Consider the following 27,626-nt stretch of genomic DNA (forward strand, 5'->3'; position numbering starts at 1 on the left):
ACCCTTTTCATATGGTTTCAGGTCTAGTCTTTGTCGCAACATAATAGTTAGTAGATGGATCAAAGACATGAGATGAAAGATATATCATGTTCATATATGTACTGTCCTTAAATAATCTAGATCGAGACTTAGACACAAAACGAGACCCATTAATGAGGTTCATGTCGATAATAGAAACACATGCCGCAAACAACCTTCGATAAGCCAGATATCAATCATTCTTCTACCAAAACATAACGTCACCTAGCTTCTCGATGTTGGTCTCATAGTAGCACATATTTGAGAGAATGAATAGTTTTACTTATACCAACAACAATGGTAGTTCTCAATGTCTCATCTATCTAAAAAAAATCATGATTAGACATGTTTTTGACCTAAAATACTAAAACTTCTTCCAACGGTGGTCGTTCTTAAAAGAGTTTGATTCGTATGTTGTACCTATAACTCTCTCGTGCATACAATGTCTCAATCGATCAAAAATTTTACTAACGTTCCTCGAACAATCACGAGATTCACAAGATCAAACAACCACTCGCCTCTATTATATCTTGAAAATCTCAACAATTACTCGCTTTAACAGGTAATTAATTAGTCCATCCATCTTTCATTTTCTCGAACCCCTCACCTAGAGATTCCCAAATATCCTTAAATATTGTTAATTTCAATTCTTACACGACAAGAACAGAGGTTCCATGATAAGTTCCCACATGTTCAACATCAAAATCCCATCCAAAAAAAAAAAAAAAACAAACAGAGTCAGAAAGATTCACTCACTCCCGATGCCTTATCCTGTAGGTCAACGCTAAAACATGGTTCTGTCTGTTTTTTTTATTATTATTATTATTTAATTTAATATATATATATATTTTAAATTTTTGCATGAGAATGCGAAAGAGCCTATTTATGCGGATCTAACCCATAATTTGAGAATGAGTATGTCTGTCCTTTTTCGTCATTTACTATATATATATATATATTTATTTATTTATTTATATATGCACCATGCATGTGCACATATGCATCATACATGTCCAACCATACCATACCATGTTTCTCTCTCTATTATATTATATATATATAATATATTATTGGTAGGTGGGTGGTATTTCCATCAATAATATTTTATTGCCAATTATACGATGCCGTATCTTATTTTAAAATTCATTTGATTATTTTATATGTGTGTGACAGGTAAATAAACAAATCATTACCATATTCCTTTAGCTCCTATATATATTTAATTTTAGAAATAAATTTTAAATGGTAAAAAAAGACTTTTAATAATTTATTTGGACAAAATTTTGAATAGCACTTTCTTTTAATTATTATTTTTTTAGGGAAATGATCCTATATTTGGTCATTCAAGTTAAGTGTGTATATGGGTTGGATGATGTCATCTTCATGCTTGTCTAAAGTATGTTGTCTATGGCCGCATGACAGATGTCTCAATCTTTGTCCGCGTCGGTTGACAGGGACGTCAACCAATTGAGTGTAGGAGGATGTCAGTGTAATGTCCCACATTGGTTGGGGAGGAGAACAAAACACTGTTTATAAAGGTGTGGAAACCTTTCCCTATCAGACTCGTTTTAAAAACCTTGAGGGAAAACCCGAAAGGGAAAGCCCAAAGAGAACAATATCTGCTAACGATGGGCTTCCATTATAAATGGCATCAGAGCCAGACATCGGACGATGTGTCAGCGAAGAGGCTATTCCCTAAAGGGGTAGGACATGAGGCGGTGTTCCAGCAAGGACGCTGGATCCTGAATGGGGGCGGATTGTGAGATCCCACATTGGTTGGGGAGGAGAATGAAACAGGATCCTGAATGGGGGCGGATTGTGAGATCCCACATCGGTTGGGGAGGAGAACGAAACACCCGAAACCTTCCCCTAGCAACGCGTTTTAAAGCCTTGAGGGGAAGCTCAAAAGGGAAAGCCCAAAGAGAACAATATCTGCTAGCAGAGAACAATATCTGCTAGCAGTGAATCATCTGGGCCGTTATAGTCACGGTCATGCTTGTCATAGGCGTATTGCCTATGGTTATAGTCACGGTCATGCTTGTCATAGGCGTATTGCCTATGGTTGCATGCTCGTTTCAAACCCCTTTTACATGCTTTCATCCTAGATAGACTTTTACCATTTCATATCGGGTCAATACGGAGGTGTATGACCATATCTCTGAAACTCACCGACATTTTGGGTTAGTTGTATTGGTGACATGAATAGTCCTACTAGGGTTTACAACCCAACCCAACCCAATTCTCTCTCTCTCCCTCCCGTTTGAGTTGGGTTGTTGGGTTGTTCTTTTTTTTTAAAATAATATTTTAAAAAATCATAGTTATCTGTCATACACCTTGTATCATACGTCACAATGCATCACTAATAGCGATAATAATATCAAATATTCTTAATAATTATAATAATTTGAACAATCGGGTACGACTGGATTCAGTTGTAACCCTTTCAACCTAGAATCGACCCAAATTTTTAATTTTTCAAAAATTCAATCCAACCGAAACTATATATATATATAACCCGATCCAATCCAACCTTTATCATTTAGGGTTGAGTAGTCCGAGTTGGTCCAAACACCCATAACCTTATTTTCTCCAATTTAGAGGGGAGAAACCGAGTAGTATCGTAATTAATTAACGTTAATTATTATATAAAGAAGACATGGTTGAGCCAAACAAGATATTTTCAAATTTTTAATTAACATGTTTATCTATATTGATATTTTTGACCAATGCGAAGCAAGGGAAGGGTTTATGCCAAATTTATGCATAAAATTATATAATTAATTATTTTGACCAATTTAAGGGCCTAATTTTGCTATATTTAAATTTTAATAATTTATAATGGAGATGTCCCAATCACTACGTATGCATGGGTTGGAGCAATAGAAAACGACACGACAAAAATACATTTTATTAATTCTCAGTCAAAGGCAGTGGTTGTCTTATTCTACCTCATTCCATTGTTTTTTTTTTTTTTTTTTTTTTAGGATTTTGGCATTGAGTGAAATTTTAATTAACTTATCCATACTTTTCTATATGCAAAAGAAAAAAAAATCGAGCTCGCTATCAGCTCGATTAAGTCGAGCTTCTTCGTGTCCTTTAGACCTCACTCGGACACACGCTCTCCCGACCTCCATGGCATGCCAATGAACTCCACAAACTTCAACCGCTCGTCACAGAACACCTACAAGGAAAAGAGGAGAAACACAGAGAGATAACGAGACAAAGAGTGAGTCCTAGCGACAATAATCCCACAAACCTAACGTCGAAACAACCAACCCACACCACGAATGGATGGATGTTCGAGATGTCCTAAAGAAATGAACAACATATGAACTCGTTGTCGATGGCATGACCAAGTGAGTTATGATGGCTGATAATACCTCTCAACTTGGGACGGCGAGACTAAAAATTTAAATTTTTGAAGTGCGCCCGTTAAACTAATCTATATATACATACATTCCATCAATCATTTTCCAATACATAAGGTGCAATTCAAACACTTCAATTATTTAGCCTACTAGCCCTAGTGGTATTATTCCAACCATTAAAATATTTTAAATTAATTTGATCTATTAAATTTTAAAATAATTACGATCGACCTAACGTAGAATTTATTCTACGTTTATAAACTTGGTCAGTCATCGACAAAATCTAATTAATTTAAGGTATATTTTTATTCAATTTTCACATATTTTAAAATAAATACATGATTGACTTAATCTCACGAGTTTTTTTCAATCAATCACTCCCATGTGAACTCGAGTATATAATATGATATAATCAAAGAAAATAAAAAGATAATTGGCAGTCAAATTAACCAAAGATTTTCCCAAAAAAAAAAAAAAATTAAATGATATTGATTGGTCTTTATTAATTAATTATATTTATATTCTCAAGATGATGACAAACTTTGGATTAAAAAAAAAAAACTCTCATAAAGCATTTATTATTATAAAATTTAGTTTAAAAATATTTTTTAAAATAATAATTTTATTAATTTAGCCGAGAATATGTTTTTTATAATTAAAAATAACAAAAATAGAGATAATTAATTATATATGACGCACAAAAAAGACGAGAAAAAGGGTAGAAAAGTCAATTCAATTATGCTCCATTTGATCTGCTCGGCCCAAGTTTAGAGCCACCCTGGTTCTAAATTGGGCTGATCATGGACCTGTGACTGGGCCGAAACAAGGTTGGGGCCATACGTTATGTACAAATTTGAACCATAAACGCGTTAGTTAGGAAAGATGTTTCATACCCTTATAAAGAATATATTGTTCCCCTCTTCAACTGAGGTCTCACAATCCATCCCCTTCGAGGTCAACGTTCTCGCTAACTCTCGTTCCTCTTTCCAATTGATGTGGGATCTTATACAAAGAAAAGATGATATTCCCCCATGTTCAGCTATAGATAGCAACAACCTGCAAGTCCGTCGCAATTCTGTTGCGAATCCACAAGTTTCCAAATTAATCTTGCAGATACTTATAATTCAGAGGGAAGACGTACACCTATTGCCCGATACAAAATTTGTAACGACCCAGATCAGATATTGTCCTCTTTGGACTTTCCCTTTCGGGATTTTCCCCTCAAGGCTCGCAATTCCGATGTAAATCCACAAGTTTCCAAATTAATCTTGCAGATACGTATAATTCAAAGGGAAGACCTACACCTATTGCCCAACACAATTTGTAACGACCCAGATCATATATCAAAATTTGTAACGACCCAGATCAGAAGACCTACACCTACTGCCCGACACAAAATTTGCAACGACCCAGATCAGATATCAAAATTTGTAACGACCTAGATCAGATATTGTCCTCTTTGGGCTTTTCCTTTCGGGTTTCCCCTCAAGGCTTTAAAACGCGTCTGTTAGGGAAGGGTGGAAGATCAGATATTGTCCTATTTGGGCTTTCCCTTTCGGGTTTCCCCTCAAGGCTTTAAAACGCGTCTGTTAGGGAAGGGTGGAAGATTAGATATTGTCCTATTTGGGCTTTCCCTTTCGGGTTTCCCCTTAAGGCTTTAAAAGGCTTATAAATGGTGGAAGATCAGATATTGTCCTATTTGGGCTTTCCCTTTCGGGTTTCCCCTCAAGGCTTTAAAACGCGTCTGTTAGGGAAGGGTGGAAGATTAGATATTGTCCTATTTGGGCTTTCCCTTTCGGATTTCCCCTTAAGGCTTTAAAAGGCTTATAAATGGGTCTGTTAGGGAAGGGTGGAAGATTAGATATTGTCCTATTTGGGCTTTCCCTTTCGGGTTTCCCCTTAAGGCTTTAAAAGGCTTATAAATGGTGGTTTGTTCTAATGATATATCTTCCCCTCTTTTACCAATACACCTATTGGAAGTCGTCGACAACAAGGACCCAGATCCACCGCTAGCAGATATTGTCCTCTTAGGGTTTTTTCTTTCGGGCTTCCCTTCAAGGCTTTAAAATGGGTCTGCTAGGGGAAGGTTTCCACACACTTATAAATAGTGATTTGTTCTCCTCTCCACAATCAATGTGGGACATCTCAATGGTGATCCACCGTTCATTTTTTGTTGTCTTTCTATTTTCATCGAATACGAGTTCGAGATTCAAATCTCCGAGCATACCCATAATTCTGAATAAAAAAAGAAGAACATAATTTTTTTTTTAGTAAATTACTTTTTATTCCACAAATATTCTGGATGGTTGACACGTGTAAGCTAAAATATCTGTAAATTCCAAATGAAGCAGAGAATCTGATGGAAGTTGATAAGTTAATTAAAGCTTCATCCCACTGTGTCTTGTGACAAATATATCTGCCAGAAATTAAATAAATAATTTTAAAAAAAAAATTAAAAATAAATAAATAAATAAATAAATAAAAATTTAGGCTTTAATGAAACACACGAGATGTCCATAATTCTCCAGCTGTTTCAACTCCTCATGTTTCAACTAACTTCCCTTTTAATCTTATCTCCAAACACAACCAAATCCCATTTCCATTCATTTTTCAACCCATCTCATGGAACACGACCACGATCACGACCACGACCACGACCACGACCAACGCCGGAGCTACGGCCACCACCATATCGCTCGAAAACTCAACTTCAACGCTCCCCTCTTGACCACCCGTCGTCCCGCCGCCAATGTCGGTATCGGCCGCTTGAGTATCTCCGGCTCCACCACCAGCGATCGAGTTCCTTTCTGTTGGGAGCAAGCTCCTGGCAAGCCCAAGGACTACGTCGAGAGATGTCACGACGTCGTTTACGACAGCTCTGCTACTACTCCTCGTCCTACGCTTCCGCCTCGATGGTGGCGACCACCGATTCAAACAAGTAGGGTTTATGAAATTTTTTTAAATTGTTTTGAATTGGAAATTTAGTTTATATGATTTGATTCGAAGTTTGAAATTTTCAGAAGAAAACACTCGACGTAGTGAGAGTGACGACAATTTGAGTGAGAGCGATTATGTCTTGTCCGATGTCGTGGATGTGTTCTCATTGTCGGAGGCCATCGATATAGTCGAGAAGGCCGAGAAGGATTTGAAGCTAAACGAGCTGAATTTGTATAGAGAGAAGGAAGAAGAAGAAGAAGGAAAGAATGTGAGTTGCAAGCGGTCGTCGAATTTCATGATCGAGCGGTTTCTACCGGATGCAACGGCATTAGCCGCCTCGTCGGTGTTGAACCGCCACGCTTTCTCGCCGCAGAGGGTGGGAGGGAGGCCATTTTCACCGCCCAAGGGCTGTGGGCTAGACATGCTGTTTCCATGGCGGATAAAGCACCACCATCGGTTGTGTGGAGTGAGAAGTCCGGTGAGGGACGACAACCGTAGGGTTGGATCCAAATCTTCTGCAAAGCAAAAGAAACATATAATTTAGTTTGAATTCTTAATTTAATCTATAGTTGTATAAATTTTTGCCCAACAAAACCCTAATTCTTATTCATGTACTCATTTTAACGAACATTGTTCGTTAAGGTTTGGAAAAATTCCGTTAACGTGTAGGCTGTCTCCTTAACCACTCGAACATATTGAATTTATGTTAAAATTATTTAATTAACGTATAAAGGAAACGGGAAACAAGAATTCTCCTTTATTTTTTTCGAGAAAAGAAGTCTGAAGGTTGAATGTAGGACAGTAAGCCTTAAAATAAGAAAATGTAGTCTAGAAGGGCGGGATAAGACAAGGCGGCTAGGCTAAAGACAAGGAAGTCCTGTCTAACAACTAGTAACTAGCTGTCTACCCGGGGGAGTCAACTAGTGATGTTAGCTTCTCAAAATTATATAATTTGAATAAAAATTTCATTTTAAGGTTCAACTAAGGAAGTTTGGTCTGGCAACTACTGCATGACTTTCAATGAGGAACCAACCAGCAATGACAGCTTCTGAAATATTATACGATTCGAATTAATAATTCTATTGAAATAAAGTTCTAAATAAAATTTTCATTTTTGACGCAATCATTTCAAAATATTCAACAAATATATTATATTTTTAAATAACAAAATATAAGAAGGCAGGCAACACCTAACAGATAATTTAACAAAAAATATCGTCAACATCAGGTTCGCCCAATAGATTTCGAGTCTATCTCCTTAACCACTCGGACATATTGACAGTTTGTTCACGCTGTGTTAAATTAATAAATTAATCTTAAACATTTAAGTGAATTAATTGTGGACTGACCTAAGAATCTTACTCATTCACACTACCAATCCAACCATAAAAGTTTGGTTTATATTTATTTCGATTTAGGTTTGATTAAATTTTTTAAAAAAATAAAAATTTCTAAAGACTTTTGATCCGACCACCGAAAATAGGGTTACAATTCAATCCTCCCTATCGTCCTTTGAATTTTATAAGATTTTAGTTATTAACCTAACTTGTATAGTAGATAAGTACGATGTTTTAAATAATTAAAAAAAAAAAAAAAAAAACTCAACCTAACCCAACCCGAAAATAGAGGGCTAGATCAGGTTGTGAATTCTATTCAAATTACTCGGATCATCAACCCAAAATTTCGAGTTGATCCTAAATATTTTTCCACCCCAACCCATATACACCCGTAAATTCGACTAAATAGTTCCATATAGACGTCCTTTGAAAATATGGCCCTCGAGAAAATTTCTAATATTATACATACATCCGTTTATTCAATATACGAGACATCATCTGATGATATATTATTTTATTGTTTGAGTTTACATAATCATTCCTATTTTTTTTTTTTGCGACAAAAGACGAATAAAAATATACGAAATTTTCTCTTTTTATGTTTTTTAGCCCGACATTTTATAAATTATGTATTCACATATTTTTCATGTGTAAAACGACGTCTTATTTGAAAGTTTCAAATTTAAATCGTGCATTTCGCAAAAACCTCGCTTCATGTCGTTTTCTTCGACAATCCATTTGTGGTTGTGAAATGTCAGGTATCTCGTCTTCGTATAAAAACAATCATTAATTATAGTGGCTCTAGAATTAGACCGAATTCATGTTGTAGAATGAATGCAGAGTTTGAACGGAAGTTTCTAAGATGAGACATGAATTTTACGGTGTGAACGATTTGAAACTATGTTCTTCGTTAGAAACTATTCTACGAAGGATCCACCATTTATAAAGGTCGAAAGTAGCAATAACTGGTATATTTCATAGTAACTTGAAAGAGATGGAAGTAGATTTTTAACGATTAAATTACCTGTAGTGCTACAAATAAATGATGGCCTCAAATTCAAATATTTTTATATTTTTTTTTATTTTTATTATTAGGTATTTGCATTATTAAATGTTTAAATTTTGTGTTTAATATATTTTCTTAATTTTTTATTTTGAGTTGGTAAGAGATGGTTAGCAAGTAATACTACTACTAATTCTCGAACGATTGGGAGGTGAAACCAACATTCTAGCTCATGTATCGTGAATTGAATCAAGATCAACGACCTCTTACTCGAATTGACTATTGAATGAGGTGAGGTGATGCTCTCTTTCAATGATATGCATCTCAAACCTAGTCTCTAACCGGCACAGAATTGACCTAGCATTCGGGGTGCCTTTCTCCAGTCTCAAGAACTCGAGCAGTCATTTACTGATGGGTCTATCGTCAATGTTCCCGTGCAAATCATATCTTTATCTTTTTCAAAATAAATCAGAACCAAAATAAAATGTCATAATTTTATCTTTGAAGTCTTAATGCTTCGAGAGAATTTAATAATTTTTATTAATTAATTTAGTATGAAAAGTTAGCTTTTAACTTAGTTATCTAAAAATAATAATAACAACAAATTACAAAGTTCATTTACATGTTTAGTTGGCAATATTAAATTTTAAAATTTTGCAAAAAAAAAAAAAAAAAAAAAACAATTCCTTTAAAAAAAATGGATAAATATAAAAAGAAAAAAAAAATCGTCAACAGCAGGATTCGAACCTGCGCAGGCAAAGCCCAACAGATTTCGAGTCTGTCTCCTTAACCACTCGGACATATTGACGATTTGTGTTATCGTACCCATTATTATGTATTAATTTATCCAAATTTAAATTAAATACAATGATTTTTGGCGCCGAAACATAATTGATTTTTCTAAGTTGGAGCCCTAGGACTGAATATCGCCCGAAAAAGGCTTCCCCACTGACTCCTGAATTCAAAATTTTCTATCGTCACTTTACTCTTCTGCTCTCCCCTGAAATTTCCCCTGCTTCCAGGAACCTCGTTGTCGATTTGTTGTTCAATTAACAGGAATGGCAGATTTCGCCGGAAAGTTCAAAATCGAGGAGCTTTTATCTTATGGTGACGATCTGGTAGCGCTCTTGAACGACCAAAATGACGTTCAAACCTTGAATCAATGTCTTGAACATTTCAAGACGCTTCAATCTTCTTGCTTCGATGATTTCAGTAATGTTCAAAGCTCAGCTCAAGGTCAACTCTCTCTCTCTCTCTAAATAAAGGTTGATTTCAAATCATTTCGAGGTTATAGATTCTAGGTCTTTTGCAGATTATGAGAAGAAAATCGAGGCATGCCGGCAGAAAACAGAGGAGGCGAGAGCGAGCACTGTTTCAGATGATGAAATCGATATTCTCGAAAAGGAACTCGGAGAGGAACTTGGCAAAGGGAATTTGCTCATGGAGGAAATTAGATGAGTGTAAAATTAACTTTTATTGTTAAATTATTCATATGATTGTTTGTTCCTAATGTATTTTCCTGTCACATGTATGTATGATGCACCTGCTTTTCGTCAACACAATTATCACCAGTGAGATTAATGATCTAGACCGCCAAAGGATTTCTGTTCAAGAAAGGAAGCAGGCAATGAAGAAACTTGAGCAACAAGAACTTAGGACGCAGTGAGTTTCTTTTCTGTTTTCAAGTTGCTTTGTCATCTGTAACTGTGAATTTTATATCTATTTCAGCATTGTGCAGTATCAAGTATTATCTGACAAGCACATCTTTTTTAATGTATTTTTAGTTGGAACTTGGAAGTACAGAAGGTTTACCTTTTATGCACACAAATTAGGTTATTGGCACCTTTGTTCTTCCTATTGATAGCTTAAGGTTAGAAAAGTTAACAAGGTAGACACTCCTATGAAGATGGCTGCTTAATTTTTTGAAGGTTTACCTTTTATGCACACAAATTATAGGTTATTGGCACCTTTGTTCTTCCTATTGATAGCTTAAGGTTAGACAAGTTAACAAGGTAGACACTCCTATGAAGATGGCTGCTTAATTTTTTGAAGGTTTACCTTTTATGCACACAAATTATAGGTTATTGGCACCTTTGTTCTTCCTATTGATAGCTTAAGGTTAGACAAGTTAACAAGGTAGACACTCCTATGAAGATGGCTGCTTAATTTTTTGAAGGTTTACCTTTTATGCACACAAATTATAGGTTATTGGCACCTTTGTTCTTCCTATTGATAGCTTAAGGTTAGACAAGTTAACAAGGTAGACACTCCTATGAAGATGGCTGCTTAATTTTTTGAAGGTTTACCTTTTATGCACACAAATTATAGGTTATTGGCACCTTTGTTCTTCCTATTGATAGCTTAAGGTTAGAAAAGTTAACAAGGTAGACACTCCTATGAAGATGGCTGCTTAATTTTTTGAAGTAATGAACGTTTTATAGTCTAATATTTGATTCATGATATAGATAATGCCAACCTCTTCAGATCTTAAAGCTATGGAATCTTTGTCCTGTGTTGAAAATGGAGAGTTTTTCTGTAAGGTATTTGAAATTTGCTAAGAGATGAATGAGAGAAGAAACAGAGGTAACAATGATTAGGAAACAACACTACCAAGTACAAATAGTTGTCAAAAGTCATTATATAAAATGAGGTGGACTGGACTAATATGTTACCACATTAAATAGGAAAGGGAGAGATTTATGGAATATAAGCGAGGAGAATTATCTTCCTTGGAAAGAGACTTTTTAGGTGAAACCAATGAGAGGATACGCCAAAGTAGACAAAATAACATTGTGGAGGGGTGTAACAGCCCAAGCCCACTGCTAGTAGATATTGTCCCCTTTGGGCTTCCCTTCAAGGTTTTTAAAACACATATGTTAGGGAGAGGTTTCTACACCCTTATAAGAAATGTTTCGTTCTCCTCCTCAACCGATGTGGGATCTCCCAAGGGGTGTGCTGGATTCACTGTCCTTCACATTTGGAACTGTAGTTCATTCCAGAATTGAATTTGTAGTAGTTGCAATTATCGTATTCTTTTTAACCATGAACTTATAAACTGGGTGGCCATCAAAGATCTCTTACAACTCAATTCTCATTAATCTTTTGATAACATCAACCTGACAGTTCTCATGTTTTGAATTGATTCAAATTTTACTTTTTCTTGTAGGAGGAAGCTTTCAATGTATGCTTCGGTCACTGATATAATACCAAACATGGACGATCAGTCTAAAATTTCTGGCCGTATCCTTCATCTGAATTTGTACTCTTTTCTGTTTCCTTATTGCGATTTCTTTACCTTAACGCTAATCAACTACAGATATTGTGGACAGAAATAAACGGGTTGTGCAAGAGTTTGAATTCGACCCGACTAATATATCTTCTTTTGATATATGCAATGACATTTGGAATATGATTAATTCCCCATAGTACCATACATCCATTACATTGTGAATTAGCAGCTTATTATATCTTGTCCCATCTTCTTTCTTCACCTCATGGTATTAAAATTGAATGTTTATTTTGTTGTATATGTATGTTTAAGGGACTAATCTCTAAAGTACTGTCGTTTGTGATAACTTATTGTAAATCACATCTCCTTAGTCCTTGATGATTATTGTAATTGCAGCAAGCAGTATCTTGCTCATTATCATGGATATTTGATTCTCAAGGAAGCAATTGACTCTGTCTCCATTCTACTCATCTATATGGCAGTTTAAATTCTAAGATCTATTATAGCCTGCTCATATTAGTCACTGAAAAAGATTATAATATCACTATGGATCATACGATGAAAATATGACGATCCTATGATGGTGTTTTATGGAGTTTTGTTGTGGTTCCGAGGCAATATTGTATGATTGTAGTACTCATTTGTAGAACAAGCAGCAAATATATGAGCATTGTTCAGAATATAATTTGGACAGAGAACACCAAGAAACTCATCGCCTCCAGAAGGACAGGACCTAGCCATCACCTTGCAATCACAATATCATATATCTCTATAAGTGAGTGGACAATATCATACTATTGTGGAAGTTTGTGGTTTCTGACATGGTGTCGGAGCCTTACTCTTATCAATAAAATCCTCAAGTTTCGAACAAAAAAGTTGTGAGTCTCGAAGGTGTATTCAAAAGTGACTCAAGTGTCGAACAAAAGACACCCTTTGTTCGAGGGCACTAGAGAAGGAGTCAAGCCTTTATTAAGGGGAGACTATCCTAGGACTCCATAGGCCTCAAAGGAGGCTATATGGTGTACTTTGTTGAGGGATGGATTGTTGGGAGGGAGTCACACATTGGCTAATTAAAGGGATTGTAATAGTTCAAGCCCACCACTAAGAGATATTGTCCTCTTTGGACTTTCCTTTTCGGGCTTCTCTCAAGGTTTTAAAATGCTTGTGAAGGTTCGTAATTTCTAACATAAGAGTTCTGTTCTATTCTTTTCCTTAATCTTTTTTATAGCATTAATAGTTGATGAGAAGGTCCAAACTTTTATACTGTCTGAACTAAGAATGCAACATTACAACCAGGTAATGAACTAATGTTAGCATCATCTTATCGTTATCTTCTAGTACTGTTATTACAAATTAGAAACTTCTCCATTGTCTCTAGTATCTAATTTTCCGGCTGGTTTGATCTTGAGATCCTTCCTTGCCAGCGTTTCAAATGTTGAGTTTCTTTTTGGAGTTCCACACCAGTCTTGATTGCCAGCATTGGTGTTTTCCAGGTATTGCTAGTCGTCGAGCCATTGTAGGCCTGCAAGCTTCTGGTGCAGTATTTCCTTTGCAGGCTTCGCATATATAGGCCATGAAGTCTTGGTAGTCCTGATTCAGACAAAAGAAAGCAGCTTCATTTCAGGGAATCACAAGGCAAAGAACAACGAACAAACTAGCTCGAATTGCAGCTGATCGACCTCAAGAGCTTGATTATTGATGATGACCCGTGGAACAAACCGGTGAGGCAGGTTGAGGTAAATGGTCTTGCAAACATACTTCAATTTTTAATTTTTTAAGGCATCGAAAAATCTCCAACCGACCTTCCATTTAAATATTGTTTTAAATACAACGTGTTGATCTTTCATTCGACAAAAAAACAAATTTCCATCTGATAGGTTTAAAAAAAATACGTGTAACCTGAGAAAAGCCTCTTTTTTCTAATCATTGCTTGGAATGACGCTCGTCCATTCCTCTGCAAGTTTCTGCTTATGCAGACAAGAGAATGTTCGATGATTTCATCGATAGATATCTAATCGAAACCTTAACTGAAACAGGAAATCTGGAAACCATGGAAGGTGGAGCTGCAGAGGAACATCCTCAGAAACTCATTCAACAAAGAGGAGGTGAAGAAGAAGAAGAAGAAAAGGAGAAGTCAAGTGGGTTTCTGAGGAATTTCATTTCTAACATGGTGTCTGCCGAGGGAGGTGAAGAAAAGAAAGAAGAAGATGAAGAAAAAGAAAGTGGGTTTCTGAAGAATTTCATCTCGAGCATGGTTTCTGCAGATGAAAGGGAAGAAAAGACAGAGAAAGAAGAAGAACAGGGAAAGAAAAGTGGGTTTCTGAAGAATTTTATTGCAAACATGGCGTCTGCAGAGGGAAATGAAGATGGTGGGGAAGAGGAAAGGGATAAAAGCGGCGGTTCTGAGTCGGTTGAAGAAAAGAGCGGCGGTGGCGATGGCGGCGTCGGAGGAGGCATTATAGACAACATTGTCTCCCACTTGCCTGCTTCACTTCAAGGTGGGTATCTTCATAGAACAGAAATTTTGAATTCATTGAATTTCAGAGTAATGAAAATTTGAAATTGTGATGAACTAAACAGGTGATGCAGTGACCACAACAGATGAAGCTACAATTCTGATTCACTCCATTATCCATGAATGATTACTTCTTAGTTTTGTGTTGTTTTTGGTTCATAGGCCTCTGTTTCATGTAAATTTAAGTTGTTTTGATTGTTTGGGCTTAGTACTCTTCTTTTTTAAAACAGAGTACATAATAAATAAAGGGACATCTCCATGTCTTGTGTAGAGGCATTCATATGATTTAAGAACCCGACCAATCTAAATTACCTATTCTGAATCATGAAGGTTTGAATAAACTTTTAGAAAATTGAAAATTCACGTCCATTTATAGATTTTATTTATTAGGTCAATTTGATCAACTCGACTAACTCAAAAATAGAGATATGACTCAATCTTATTTTTAAGATTATTATAAAAATTAAGAATATCTGACGTTTGTAACTAATATTAATATTAATGATGTGTCGTGATTTATGAATGCTTGATATTTGAGTTTTATGAGATTGTAGTTATTAATATAACATGTATGGTAGATAAGTTGGATTGTTTGACCTAACAACTCAATCAAATTCATGCGAAAACAAAAAATTAGGTTGGAACTCTATTCGTGTTGTTCGAGTCATCAACTCTTATCGATGCGGATGTGATGGAAAGAAAGTCTAATAAAAAGGTCTAATCGTGGCGAAGGATGTGGGGTTTCTTACTCGATTGTAGAAACCAAGCTAGCTTTCAATGCATTGAATTATGAAAAAAAGGTGGACTTAGAAGGAAATAATTGATCCATCTTTTCTCTTGATTAGTACTCATTGTGATCAAATCTTTCAAGAGATGGATATGGTTTACCCACTTATACTTGACTAATAGCAGAAATGTCCATTCTTCTTTCAGGGACGAAACCTTGAAGGGACTCATTCTTATTAGGCCGAGAACGGAGAGAGTGGGAAGAAAAAAATCTCGAGTTAAATGGTGACGGGAACAAAGACCGCTCTATTCATCCAAATATAACGAAAAACTTTGAGGGGATGAGGATAGGGAATTCATCCATTCATATAGTTTGAGCAATCAAATAGTCATGAACACATCGCTTCAGTTTTTATGTATAAATTAAGTCTGACAATAGCCTACAAGTAGGTTGCATACTAAGTATTTTATACTCATCCCATGTTATTCTTTCCGATAGAGTATAGAAGCGTGTGGAGTCGTGCAATTGCAGGCGATGTCTTTAGATCGAGTCGTCTTCCTTCTTGTCATTTTATTATTATTTTCAATGCTACTTCTCGAAACTTATGTCTCTCTAGTAAACCATTTGATTTGACTCCACAAATACTACCTTTTATGTTACTTTTGAATACATATTTAAATTTTAAGTCTCCCATCTTACAAAAGAAAAATTTACCACCCCTTTTACCTTTGAGCGTACGTGACGACCTACAATTCGTAATATAAAAAGTCGGGTCATTACAATTTCAATCACTCAATTCATCAATTCGTATGACTTAAGCTAAACATCCGACATAAGCACCAAGTTATCACAAAATCCTGAAAGTGGGGTGCCCATTGCCTTTCCATGGGATTGAAGTTGACTTTGAGTTCACTAAATCTCAAAATTCATATTCCATTTGATCCAAGTCCCATCACAAAAATATGGATAAAATCAAGGGCTCTCAATTTGGTAAGATGTCAAAACAAAGGTAGTTAGTGCAGCACATGATCAATTCCTACTACGACCACTAAACAAAACATGAACATAAGACCATTAACATTAATCTTACCTAACCATCTTAATCATTCCTATCTTCTCAACTGTTCCATTTTCATCCCATTTTCTATATCACTCACTAGAACGGTACATTCTTACTTGTCAATGAAATGAAAACAAACAGAACTGGGTTCGAAAAACTAACTATGAAGTTAAACGATAAACGTGTGGAGTGAAGGGAAGTGATCTAAAATACGTTCGTTATAGATACAAAAGAACCCGAGTATTAAAAACATGAAAAGAACATATATCGACGTAGATAGAAAAAGACGATAGAAAAGACAATAACAGTTTGATATGGCCCAAATTGTCTATATTGTTGGAAGAGAATCTAGGTGGAAAGGATAGATGGGGAAAGCAAAATCCAAACTCTTTACTCCTATTTAATCTTAATGTTTATTTTGATCCTCAATACCCAAAATGTTCCTCATCTTTCCATCTTAATTTGGTGCCATATTTGACCACTTTCACTGTATATGGTCGTCATCTCCATAGTTTTTTGTGTCTAAAATTGAATTGAACCATTATAAATCCACTGAGTTTAGTCCAAACGACCGTCTGTGTGTTGTTTATTTATGAACTCTGGTTTTGATCCTAGAGAGAGAGAGAGAGAGAGAAGAAGAAGAAGAAGAAGATGAAGGGATGGAGATTATGGGATTGTTTGAAACGCTCATTCCTCTTACCCACTAAGCTGTTTCTTCTTAGAGTGAACTCACGCCATCTCGTTCAGCCTAAAGGTAATCTCTCTGTTTCTCTCTGTTTTCTCTGTTTTTCTCTGTTTTTCTCTGTTTCTCTAAGTGGTTTTAAGAAATGGGTGAAAATGGCAGGCAATGGGAAGGGACTAGGGAGCCTATACAAGGACATAGAGTCATGTGGAGAGTACAGAGATATCCAAGTGATGTGGGATATGATCCATTCCTGTCCTCCTCGCTGTCCATGAGTAGCAGCAGCTTCAGATGAGACACCAATCTGTTCTCTGCAACAATGTTCATGAAAACACAGAATGTTCATAATATAATAATAATACGAGAAGGGATGAGTTTTGGGATGTGGAAGTTTATCAATCAAAATCAAGCTAGTGTTTGATTGATGTGGTTCTTATCCTTGCCCCGATGTGTTCATGATCTGCAACAAAGTCTGGTTCTTGTTTGGGGTTTCCTATCAGTTGAAGATGAAGATGAGAAGTGGTGTGGGATTTAGTCTGTTTCTTGTTGATTTCATTTGCAGATATTACACTGGACAAGAATGTAATGCCAAAAGCTTAATTTAGGGAGGGAGCTATTAGCTATTCAACTTATTATTATATCATGCATCAATGTTTAATGATTGATATATGATTGCATGCATCTATTGTAACTTCACTATTTTGAGTATTAAAAGGTTAGAAGTTTATATCTCTCCCCAAATTCACCTTATGCAAATAAGAATATGATGAATAAGAATGCTAAGGAGATAAGATATGACAATAAAGAACGACTTTTGGAAAAACCCATTTGGAGAAACTTTGATTAATCAACAAAAAAAAATTGCATAGATCAGAGTGAAAAAAGTTTGTCGCATCAATGAGACAGAAATTCCTCAATAACCCATTTGCCGTTAAAAGTCAACCGGTGTGAAGAAAAAGAACAAATCGAAGATTGGAGTTGCTCTTAGCTGGTCGATAGTCAACCCCACCAAGAAGATCTGTCAAGACGTAGAGTCCCTGCTCATGATCACAAGGGAATTTGGACAGGAATTTGAGAGAAGAAAGAGCTCTTGCATTCGGAAAAAGATAGAGGTCAGGCGGGGAACCGAAATGGAGGGGTAGAGTTGATTCTCCTGTGAATGAAGAACCTCCAGAATTACCAAATCTCTCTTGATCCACCCCTTTCCTTTCAAAAAGATTCATCCAAGACTAATGATCTTGTCGAACCAACTTCGATTTCAATCTTCTCCAATAAATTCCAAGATCCATTTTGCCAAATAATAAAAAATTACTTTGAAAATTACTAAATCGTTTACAAGGGAATGGCCCCTTGATCCTTCCAGTCTGCCCTAGCCATTTTCCTTTAGAAATTAAGGCATTGGTCCATGTTTCGAGAAAAAGTCTCTCGTTTTCCCTCGATCGTTCTGGTCGTCTATGACATTATTCTCATCAATGTTAAAGGAAGAAAATATAGTTTGTAGGAGGAGAAAGAAATCAAAACTGTCATTGGAAGAGAAAGAGAGAACCTTCCATAACAGTTAAGTAAGGAATCCAAATTACTAAAAGATGCTGCTTCAATTTGACTCGACTCGCTGTGAAGTTTCGTGTCCTATCGGTTCTCGAGAATCTTCTGAACTTAAAAGAACTTTCCTGGAAAGAAAAGATGTCTAAATTTTAGTGTCTTTTGACAGTGATTTGAGTCTTGGTTGTTATACCGGAAAGGTGTGGATGCTGCAGAAGCAGACAGAAAAAGTAAGCTTTTGGATCTTAAAGTTGCAAAACGCTGAATTAAAGAAGAAGATAATGAAGATAAAACCTACTGTTCATGTCCAAGTGAAACAAAAATCTAATACTGGGTTACCAGAAGAATCTCCAGAAATGGAGAGTGGATGATCAAAATGGCTAAAGAATTTTTATTCTTTCCGGATAAAGTATAAAACTAATGTGAGATTCCACACCGGTGGTAGAAGGGAACGAAGCATTCTTTACAAGGATGTGAAAACTTCTCCCTAGTAGACGCGTTTTAAGAACCTTGAGGGGAAGTTCGGAAGGTAAAACCCAAAGAGAACAATATATGCTAATGGTGCACTTGGGTTGTTACAACTGGTATCAAAGCTAGACATCGGGCGGAGTGCTAGAGAGGACGTTGGACCCTAAGGGAGGTGGATTGTGAGATCCCACATCGGTTGGAGAGGGGAACGAGTGCCAGCAAGGACGCTGGGCAGAGCGGGGTGGATTGTAATATCTCACATCAGTTGGAGAGGGGAACAGAGTATTCTTTATCAAGATGTGAAAACCTCTCCCTAATAGACGTGTTATAAAAACCTTGAGAGGAAGTCGAGGACAATATCTACTAGCGGTGGACTTGGGCTGTTACAACTAACACTCAATTTAGCACCAAGATCGAACCTAAGACCATGTCTCATTATCTTTTTTTGACACAACCCCAGAATTATTCGCAAACAAAATGGATGAAAGAAGATGAATCAACATGGTTGAGATCCGTATCTTTGTAGATATTTTATGGAACTCGAAAAAGGAGTTAAAAGGAAATGCTATGATAGCTCCTCCTCTATATGATACTCTGTAATTAAAAAAAAAAATATGCAGAAAGAAGAGACAAGCATATCACCTCTCAAAAGCTATGGTGCAAGGCGACAATCTCATTCCATTCAGATAGAATTCCACTCTCGAATCCTTTTGTTAAATTGCAGCCTCTGATTCCAACATCTCTTAACCCCAATTTCGATCTCTGCAACTTTCACACCATGGTCGATTTCCACCCCGAAATTTCCGTTTCGCCGCCGACCCACGACGGCCTCTACTTCTGGCAGTTCATGATCGCCGGGTCAATTGCAGGGTCCGTCGAACACATGACCATGTTTCCAGTGGACACTCTCAAGACACGCATACAAGCCATCGGCGGATCTTCAACAGTCCGACAAGCACTCGGCTCGATTCTAAAGATGGAAGGTCCAGCCGGGCTGTACAGTGGAATTGGGGCAATGGGTCTCGGTGCAGGACCTGCACACGCCGTCTACTTCTCAGTATATGAATTCTGCAAAGAGGGGTTTTCAGTTGGAAATCTTAACAACTCATTAGCACACGCCATTTCTGGGGTGTGTGCGACGGTGGCGAGCGACGCTGTGATAACGCCGATGGATGTGGTGAAACAGAGGCTGCAGTTGAAGAGCAGTCCTTATAAAGGAGTGGGAGACTGCGTGAGGAGAATTTTGGTTGAGGAAGGAATTGGGGCGCTCTATGCCTCTTATCGGACCACGGTGCTGATGAATGCACCGTACACGGCTGTCCATTTTGCCACTTATGAAGCGGCAAAAAGGGGATTGAAGGAGGTCTCACCGGGAAGTGACAACGACGAGAGGCTGATTGTTCATGCTACAGCCGGAGCAGCAGCTGGGTCTCTTGCTGCTGCTCTTACAACGCCATTAGACGTTGTGAAAACTCGGCTGCAATGCCAGGTAAATCACTCTTCCTTGTTCGACTCGAGAGGACTCTCTTTCTTTCACTATGCCAAAGCTTCTTAGTTCTAACATTTCAGTTAAATCTTAAATATCAAGACTTAATCAAGAGCAAATGACATTTATAAACCACTAATTGGCTCTTTATCAGAGCAAATGATCTACTTTCTAAACTACAGAAAGCTCTAACTAGAAATTTTGTGATTTTATTGAACAAACAGGGAGTATGTGGGTGCGACAAGTTTTCAAGCAGTTCAATTGGGTACGTACTTGGGCGTGTCGTTAAGCAGGACGGCTACAATGGGCTGATGAAGGGATGGATTCCACGGGTGCTTTTCCACGCGCCCGCTGCTGCGATTTGCTGGTCGACCTACGAGGCTTCAAAAACCTTCTTTCAACAGCTCCACCATAGCAACAATTAAAAGAAGCTGCGCCCATTTGTTTACTCACTGGAAATACTTTCACAACAGGAGTAAACAAAGAGGTCATCACTTACAATAATATTGTATACCAATATCAGTGATGCCATCCAATAAAACAAATTTACAGATATGAGTTAAGGGTTGAGAGAAATGAGAAATATTTGCTTACCGTTCAGGCTCTTTAAATGCATGGAAAAACTGCTATATCCGATGTCGATGCCACTCTCATTTTGAGAGGTACAATTAAGTTGGGCATAAAAGGCAGATCGGTTAAGTCGTCTTATATATCATTCGACTAGAAAGGGTTCTGTGTACTACTTTTAGACAGACGAAAACAGCACGTAATCGTAACATTCGGTTGAGAAAAATTCTCGGCCTTACAGTAACACATTCAAGAACAAGAATCCATCTAACATAAATGTATATAAAGACCCAACCGAAAACTCCCACATTTTAAAACTTATCAACACTTACACCATCTCTAAGGACCTCATACGCCTCTCTTTTCCTGGATTTCTTCAATCCAGCGGTGAAGTTGAGCTTCGGTCCGTCAGAAGTAATACAAGACACTTTTACCCATATTATCACCTTCGTTTTCATTCCCTCTATGTCAGCTAGCTTTCCTTTCTCCAGATATCCAGTCACAGTGGTGGAAAAACGCAAGACTGATGAGTCTTTATACCCAACTTCACAGATTTCTGGTATAAAGACAGTCAGCTTTCCTGTCTCCTCGTTGAACTCATAGTTGGTTGCATCGCGAGGAAAAATTCCCATTGCCAAGTCATATTCCTTCAGCAGGTCTGGCAAAGGCGTTTGCATTTTTCCTAGGAAGACCAGAAAAGATAGATCAAAGTAACTTACTAATAGACCCTTTCAATTTATAGCTCCAGTAAGCATACTGATAATTTATAGTCCTGAGCAAGTGAGGACCATGACAACTATTCTAGCATCGTTATGGCAACCGCATACAAAATTATATAGCTCGTAAATTTACACACAGCTTTAGAGGCCTTTGCCACTGCATGTCCTGCCATTCCGGTCAAGAAAATAAACATTGCAATCTCCAAAGATCATATTAGGTCCCAATATATCTTGAAGGAACAACCATCCAATATTCAGAGAATTACATACTTATAAAGAAAAACAGAGAGAGAGAGAGAGAGAATTAACATTATTATCGTGGGATAATATTACTAACAATATAAACAGAACCTATAAATCAAAAAAGAAAAACTAACCTTTTATTTTATTTACCAACCAGCTAGTTCCTCCTTGAATACTCGTCGACAATGACTGATAATAGAATAGCAAGAGTGAAGCAAGATACATAAAGCTTATTCAGAATTAATAAATAATGAAGCAAAAAGTATTGGGTGCAAAGGAAGGGAGCAAAGTATAAATTGCTGTAGTACACGCACAAAATAAACAATTCAACCTGAATAAATTTTAAAAAAAATAAAGCTAGAGGAAACTCCTTTTCTTGGACGAAGGAACTGGCATTGAGCCCATGATATTAAACTAACCAACCAGTACATAATACGATATGGAACTCAATCGTTCTAGAATCGTGGAAGAACGACGCACCCAAAAGTTCTCATTAAACCGAATACCTCTTCAACAAAAGGCTAAGAACACTATCATTTGGAATTTGAAATCACAACGCAAAACTATGTTTTCCAAGGAGATTCAAGCATAGGAATTGCAAGCCATATAATATTATGTCCAAAAGAAGCGGAAGGCTTATGCTGCTTCCTATCTGAAAACGAGACCACCATCATAACTTGCACGTTTTCCAAATAACCACTTGTAAGACACAATTATCCGTCTAATAAATGGTAACAAATTTCCGAACAGAACTGTGAAAATTGGAGCGCTCGCTCCGCCAGCTAAGATGGAAATCTGACTAACGAGACTAATTCATACGATAATTCCGGAATAAAGTGTGAAACTTATCGAATTCAATTTCTCAACCCTAGGTCAATGAACCAAAATTCCTCTCCAGAATCCAAACCAGAATCAAAATTGCCACTACAAATAATTGTAAAATTAAGGCTCTAGGTGTTAATTAAGGAAAGAAATGAATATCAGACGCTGGACGATTCTACGTATCCGACATCATAAGAGATTCAATCATGATATAAAGAAAACGAAAGAATGAATTAAAACAACAAAGGAAAGCGCATACGAAATCATACAGCAATTAATAAAGGAAAAGAAAAAGGAGAGATAAGTAGAAATACATTAATATCATCGCCGATGGAGCCGATCTCCTTGTTGGCCTTCTGGTTGAACCAATAAGAGCCTACTTTGTTCATAACCTGATCCATTCCGACCGTCGAACCGAGCTTCAATCGAACGAAAAAACCAGCAGAAATCGATCCAAAACGAAGAAGCTACAGGCCAGATAGATCAATCTCGAAGAAATGGCGATCAGAGAGAGAGAGATGAAGTTGTCTCGTCTCCCTCTCCACGCGTTCTTCCGTGCGACTTTTCTAAAAATTGAAATTTAATTGCAACTCTCAGATTTTGATTATTTTAGTGTTTTTATCTAATTTGCTTTTCTTTTTCTATTTTTATTTTTTTATTTTGACCAACTACATATCGTCCAATTTAATTGGATCTGGACGCTATAGAAACCAGTTTCGAATGAATTACGACGTGTCGTCCATGCACCATCGGGCCCTCAAGATGGCAAGCCCGATCGTTGAATATGTTAGGATCGTGACGTTATTTTATTTATTTAACGCTAAAACAATAAAAATACATTTTAATTTTGTATTTTATTTTTAAATACTTTTTTTTTAATTAAAAAATCTTTAAAAAAAAAAACCTTTAATTAAAATAAAATTCAAAAATACATTTACCATTAATTTCAGCGTCACCGTTGTAGTGTAAAGAACTTGGATGAAAATTTACGGAATATTTAAAAAATTTTAAAAGCAAAATTAAAAAGTTTGGATATAATCTATCTGGTATCAATAAATGATTTTCGTTCATATATTGATGATAATAATTTTTTTAATATTTTTTTATAAACCTATCCAGAGTTAATATTACTTTTAAATTTTCATGTGTATTTTTTAAATATAGTACTGACGGCAAGAATATTTTTTAACTTTTTCTAAAAATTGAAGAGTATTAATTAGGGGTGTACATGGTCCGGAGTTGAGTCGGGTTGGGAGATTTTTTTTACCCAACCCAAAAGTTCGGGTTAGCTGGATTGGTAACCCAACTTGGGTTGTCAATTTTTTTTTTTTTAATTTTATTTACCACAATTTATAATTATTCGGAAGATAAAATATATTAAAATTTCACGAACACAAATCAATCTATAATTATTGACAAAATAATAATAAATTCAATAACAAAACCGAACCGATACAGTTCGGGTTCATAAAAATGAACCCAACCCTACCGAAATGTTAACCCAACCTAACTCAACCGTTATAGTTCGGGTTGGGTTAGTTCGAGTTGTCGGGTTGAATATACACCCCTAGTATTAATGAAACTTTTTAAAGTTTAATGATATTTTTTAAATAAATTACTGACGATTCTCCTAACATCCAATTTAAAGGTAATGATATTTTTTTAGATTTTTTTTTTAATTACAAAGTATTCAGACTGAAATTAACGTTTTAAAAGTAAATAGACGAAAATAATATAATTGAACGGTTGAATTTATTAAATAAATTAGTAAAAAATAATAATCCATATATCTTCTCCTCGTGCTCGTGCTCTGTATGTAGTCCTAATCGTCGTATTGAACCATATGCATAAATTTATAGAATATCTAAAATCAATGCAATTTAATTAAAATTTTTAATAATGTATTATGTCCTAAGTTTAAATATCGTCATATTCTCTAGAATTTCTCATTGCCCTTCCCACCACAAAAAGGGTCATTGCCCATTGGTGACTTCCAAAGATTCGACCATGTTCCTAACTTCAAAAATTATTATTTATTGTTTTAAACTTTATTATTCTCTCCAAATTCTCGGATTTTTAAATATTTTTTTTCAATTTTCAAACGTGATTATGAATGTAATCGTCCGTCTTTAGAAAATTTGGACCACATAATTCTAAATTTAATATCAATTTGAAGGACAACAAAAATCAAACCCGATCAAAATTGTTCTCGACAGATTCAATATCTTCAAATTTTAAAAGTGTTTCAAAAACGCCCTTAAACTTTAATTAATAACCTTCATATTTTTTATAAAATACTTTTATCGTTAGTATCACGTTTTAAACTCATAACATTATATATATATATATATATATATATATATATATATATATATATATATATATATATATATATATATATATATATATATATATATATAATAAAATAAAAATTAAAGTTATTACCGTCAATATATAGACGGAAACGTTTATCTACTTTTCATAGATCATCTCTCACTTCAATCTTAAGCGTAATTTGGATAAAAAAAAATATTTTTTTTTCTATAAATTGAAGGGTATTAATGTTACATTAAAAAATTTATAAATATTTTTGTAAGGCGGTACTAAAAGTATCATTCATATACTAATGATAAAAATATATATATTTTTTATTTTTTAAATTAAAAATATTTAAAAAGTTATTTTTGAAACAGAGTACTAACCTGAATCACGACCTTATACTTAGATTTTATTATATATTTTAGGGATGTTCATATTATTCGATAATTTGAACGATTTGGACTATGTGACAAAACCATAAAAATTAAATTAGGTTAATTTTTTTTTTAATTTAAATTAGATTTAATTTTTAGAAAATAGAATCTTTTTAAAATCTTTCTTAGTAAGATACCAAGCACGGTTTCAATCCAACTCATCTCTATCCTACCATACTTTAGATTATTATGAATATTAAAAATATTTGAAATTAAATTTTAACGTTGATAAATATAAATTTACGAGTTGATTCATAAATTTGTTATAACTCAACTTGTGTACACTTCTAATATAATTTCTTCCGTCATAAATATTTTAATTATGGCATTATAAATAAGATTGAAAATAATAATTACAAATTTGTTGATCTTATCTTGGGATTGCGCTTTATTCAGCAACTTGATTGCCTAATTGGCAGTCTAATTACCAGTTGTCAAGCACCCTAAATTACTATTTTGCCCTTTCTTTTTATCCATACTATTAGTAAAAAAAAACATTTATTGACGTCATAATTTGGATTTATCTTTCTTCTTATGTTATTTTTTAAATAATAATCATATAAATAAATAAAAAACCAAACAAACAATATTTTATTCTCAACTATATATTATTTTCTTGGTACCTCTGTATAGTCATATTATCCATTTAAAAAATAAATTTTCATTTTATAAAACTATTATTTCTAATTTATTGAAATAATTGATTGAACTCAAAATATATTCACATATATAACGGTATATATTTATGGAAAGAACTATTTGTAGTAAATAATAAAAGTTTCGAAATATTTTTTTTAAATACTTTTTAACTTTTAAAAACGAAACAAAATTGGAATAATATTGTGAAGCTTTATTTATTTATTTATTTATTTATTTATTTATATATATATATATATATCTCGCAACGAAATAAATATAAAAATATTTTAATATGCCATTAATGTTTTTATTTTAAGGTATATTTATTAAAAATATGAGGGGAAATTTTAAAAAATATAAAAATATAAAAATAAATGTGACGTTCTTAAATTCTTCTGAAGATTTATTTTAATTTAAATTTAAAAATTGACTAAACTTATAATTTAATATATATATTGTTATATAAATAAATAAATAAATAAAGTTGGTCATGATTGAAACTTATATTAAAATATAATTCTCGTAAACGACAAAGAAAATTCAAAGGAAGGGTATTTTGGTCATTTCGTTCATCCAAGTTGGCCTCCTGCCCTCACATGAACTTCGCATAAACTTCTTCCGGTTTTCTTCACCGAAAATCCAAATTGCTAAAAAGTGAATCGCTGCCATCGCCGCCGCCGCCGCCGCCTTCTATCTCGTCTCTATATAAATCCGCCACCGGAGGAGAAAAAGAAACCCACTCATCCTCCGCCGGAAAATGCCTCTCAATCCTCCTAAAACCTCCTCCCATTCCCACCGCATAACCCACCCCGCCGCCGTGCAGGGGGTTTTCAAACATCCGATTCCATCACGCGCTACCACGGTCCCCGACGCGGTGGCGCGTTTCCACAACCACGCTACGGATTCGAACCAGTGCTGCTCCGCCATCGTTCAAGAGATCGACGCTCCGGTCTCCACCGTGTGGTCCGTCCTCCGCCGCTTCGACAACCCACAAGCCTACAAACACTTCGTTAAGAGCTGTGACGTCATCGTCGGAGATGGCAACGTAGGCAGTCTCCGTGAAGTTCGCGTCGTTTCCGGTCTTCCAGCTGCCAATAGCACCGAACGACTCGAGATTCTCGACGACGAACGCCATATTATTAGCTTCAGTGTCGTCGGTGGCGAACACCGGCTCGCTAACTACCGGTCCGTTACATCCCTCCACCCTGCCATCGACGGCACCGTCGTGGTGGAATCGTACGTTGTCGATATTCCGCCAGGAAACACCAAGGAGGACACGTGTGTGTTCGTCGACACCATCGTCCGTTGCAACCTTCAGTCACTGACTCAGGTCGCCGAGAACTTGTCTCGCCGGAGCCGAGCGGCGCCACCGTGAGCCTATAGAATTTGTGAGGTTGTTTTATTTGACACCAATTTTAAATATAATGCATTATAGTTTCGTACCTATCTCTAACCATCGACCTTCGAGCAAATTCTTATAAACGATATTCCCAATAACGAAACCCATTTTA

General features: G+C 35.7%; 6 protein-coding genes, 1 long non-coding RNA gene and 1 other non-coding gene across 9 annotated transcripts; 5 read left to right on the plus strand and 3 right to left on the minus strand.

Annotated features, from left to right (window-relative positions):
• Positions 1 to 5,964: 5,964 nt before the first annotated feature.
• Positions 5,965 to 6,933, plus strand: LOC111804477 (uncharacterized). Its single transcript, XM_023689300.2, has 2 exons — positions 5,965 to 6,324; positions 6,407 to 6,933. Exons 1-2 carry the CDS (start codon positions 6,009 to 6,011, stop codon positions 6,865 to 6,867), a joined length of 777 nt encoding a protein of 258 aa, XP_023545068.2. The 5' UTR covers positions 5,965 to 6,008; the 3' UTR covers positions 6,868 to 6,933.
• A 2,456-nt stretch (positions 6,934 to 9,389) lies between these two features.
• Positions 9,390 to 9,471, minus strand: TRNAS-UGA (transfer RNA serine (anticodon UGA)). Its single transcript has one exon. It is a non-coding gene; the product is annotated as a tRNA-Ser (tRNA).
• Positions 9,472 to 9,576: 105 nt separating this feature from the next.
• On the plus strand, positions 9,577 to 12,362 carry LOC111804085 (plectin-like protein). The gene is made up of 5 exons (XM_023688769.2): positions 9,577 to 9,899; positions 9,976 to 10,117; positions 10,224 to 10,325; positions 11,830 to 11,903; positions 11,980 to 12,362. Exons 1-5 carry the CDS (start codon positions 9,722 to 9,724, stop codon positions 12,087 to 12,089), a joined length of 606 nt encoding a protein of 201 aa, XP_023544537.1. The 5' UTR covers positions 9,577 to 9,721; the 3' UTR covers positions 12,090 to 12,362.
• Positions 12,363 to 12,848: 486 nt separating this feature from the next.
• On the minus strand, positions 12,849 to 13,707 carry LOC111804022 (uncharacterized). Its single transcript, XR_002816453.2, has 2 exons — positions 13,572 to 13,707; positions 12,849 to 13,482 (listed from the first exon to the last, which is right to left on the minus strand). It is a non-coding gene; the product is annotated as an uncharacterized LOC111804022 (long non-coding RNA).
• LOC111804021 (uncharacterized) lies at positions 13,476 to 14,677 on the plus strand. 2 transcript variants are annotated; one of them, XM_023688671.2, is made up of 3 exons: positions 13,476 to 13,628; positions 13,929 to 14,390; positions 14,473 to 14,677. In XM_023688671.2, the coding sequence occupies exons 2-3, from the start codon at positions 13,943 to 13,945 to the stop codon at positions 14,532 to 14,534; spliced, it is 510 nt and encodes a 169-aa protein (XP_023544439.1). In that variant the 5' UTR covers positions 13,476 to 13,628; positions 13,929 to 13,942; the 3' UTR covers positions 14,535 to 14,677. The 2 variants fall into 2 exon arrangements, with proteins under 2 accessions (XP_023544439.1, XP_023544438.1); XM_023688670.2 differs by lacking the exon at positions 13,476 to 13,628 and having other exon boundaries at positions 13,730 to 14,390.
• Positions 14,678 to 19,609: 4,932 nt separating this feature from the next.
• Positions 19,610 to 20,925, plus strand: LOC111803861 (uncharacterized). Its single transcript, XM_023688454.2, has 2 exons — positions 19,610 to 20,375; positions 20,597 to 20,925. Exons 1-2 carry the CDS (start codon positions 19,665 to 19,667, stop codon positions 20,795 to 20,797), a joined length of 912 nt encoding a protein of 303 aa, XP_023544222.1. The 5' UTR covers positions 19,610 to 19,664; the 3' UTR covers positions 20,798 to 20,925.
• Positions 20,926 to 21,061: 136 nt separating this feature from the next.
• On the minus strand, positions 21,062 to 23,320 carry LOC111803862 (uncharacterized protein At5g01610). Its single transcript, XM_023688455.2, has 3 exons — positions 23,038 to 23,320; positions 22,036 to 22,090; positions 21,062 to 21,621 (listed from the first exon to the last, which is right to left on the minus strand). Exons 1-3 carry the CDS (start codon positions 23,122 to 23,124, stop codon positions 21,251 to 21,253), a joined length of 513 nt encoding a protein of 170 aa, XP_023544223.1. The 5' UTR covers positions 23,125 to 23,320; the 3' UTR covers positions 21,062 to 21,250.
• Positions 23,321 to 26,826: 3,506 nt separating this feature from the next.
• On the plus strand, positions 26,827 to 27,561 carry LOC111804243 (abscisic acid receptor PYL4). Its single transcript, XM_023688976.2, has one exon. It carries the CDS (start codon positions 26,873 to 26,875, stop codon positions 27,488 to 27,490), a length of 618 nt encoding a protein of 205 aa, XP_023544744.1. The 5' UTR covers positions 26,827 to 26,872; the 3' UTR covers positions 27,491 to 27,561.
• Positions 27,562 to 27,626: the final 65 nt, after the last annotated feature.

The sequence above is a fragment of the Cucurbita pepo genome, chromosome 10 (assembly GCF_057944985.1).
Source record: "Cucurbita pepo subsp. pepo isolate OVF chromosome 10, ASM5794498v1, whole genome shotgun sequence".
Taxonomy (NCBI): Eukaryota; Viridiplantae; Streptophyta; class Magnoliopsida; order Cucurbitales; family Cucurbitaceae; genus Cucurbita; species Cucurbita pepo.

Excerpts from the sequence above, each read along its gene's own strand:
- LOC111804477 (XM_023689300.2), top strand. The coding sequence starts at position 6,009 with ATGGAACACGACCACGATCACGACCACGACCACGACCACGACCAACGC. Across the intron at positions 6,325-6,406 it reads GCGACCACCGATTCAAACAA|AAGAAAACACTCGACGTAGT; the intron begins GTAGGGTTTATG and ends TGAAATTTTCAG.
- LOC111804085 (XM_023688769.2), top strand. The coding sequence starts at position 9,722 with ATGGCAGATTTCGCCGGAAAGTTCAAAATCGAGGAGCTTTTATCTTAT. Across the intron at positions 10,326-11,829 it reads CAACAAGAACTTAGGACGCA|GAGGAAGCTTTCAATGTATG; the intron begins GTGAGTTTCTTT and ends TTTTTCTTGTAG. Across the intron at positions 11,904-11,979 it reads TCAGTCTAAAATTTCTGGCC|ATATTGTGGACAGAAATAAA; the intron begins GTATCCTTCATC and ends AATCAACTACAG.
- LOC111804021 (XM_023688670.2), top strand. The coding sequence starts at position 13,877 with ATGTTCGATGATTTCATCGATAGATATCTAATCGAAACCTTAACTGAA. Across the intron at positions 14,391-14,472 it reads CTTGCCTGCTTCACTTCAAG|GTGATGCAGTGACCACAACA; the intron begins GTGGGTATCTTC and ends TGAACTAAACAG.
- LOC111803861 (XM_023688454.2), top strand. The coding sequence starts at position 19,665 with ATGGTCGATTTCCACCCCGAAATTTCCGTTTCGCCGCCGACCCACGAC. Across the intron at positions 20,376-20,596 it reads AAACTCGGCTGCAATGCCAG|GGAGTATGTGGGTGCGACAA; the intron begins GTAAATCACTCT and ends TTGAACAAACAG.
- LOC111803862 (XM_023688455.2), bottom strand. The coding sequence starts at position 23,124 with ATGGATCAGGTTATGAACAAAGTAGGCTCTTATTGGTTCAACCAGAAG. Across the intron at positions 22,091-23,037 it reads CCATCGGCGATGATATTAAT|TCATTGTCGACGAGTATTCA; the intron begins GTATTTCTACTT and ends TTCTATTATCAG. Across the intron at positions 21,622-22,035 it reads GTTGGTAAATAAAATAAAAG|GAAAAATGCAAACGCCTTTG; the intron begins GTTAGTTTTTCT and ends TGGTCTTCCTAG.
- LOC111804243 (XM_023688976.2), top strand. The coding sequence starts at position 26,873 with ATGCCTCTCAATCCTCCTAAAACCTCCTCCCATTCCCACCGCATAACC.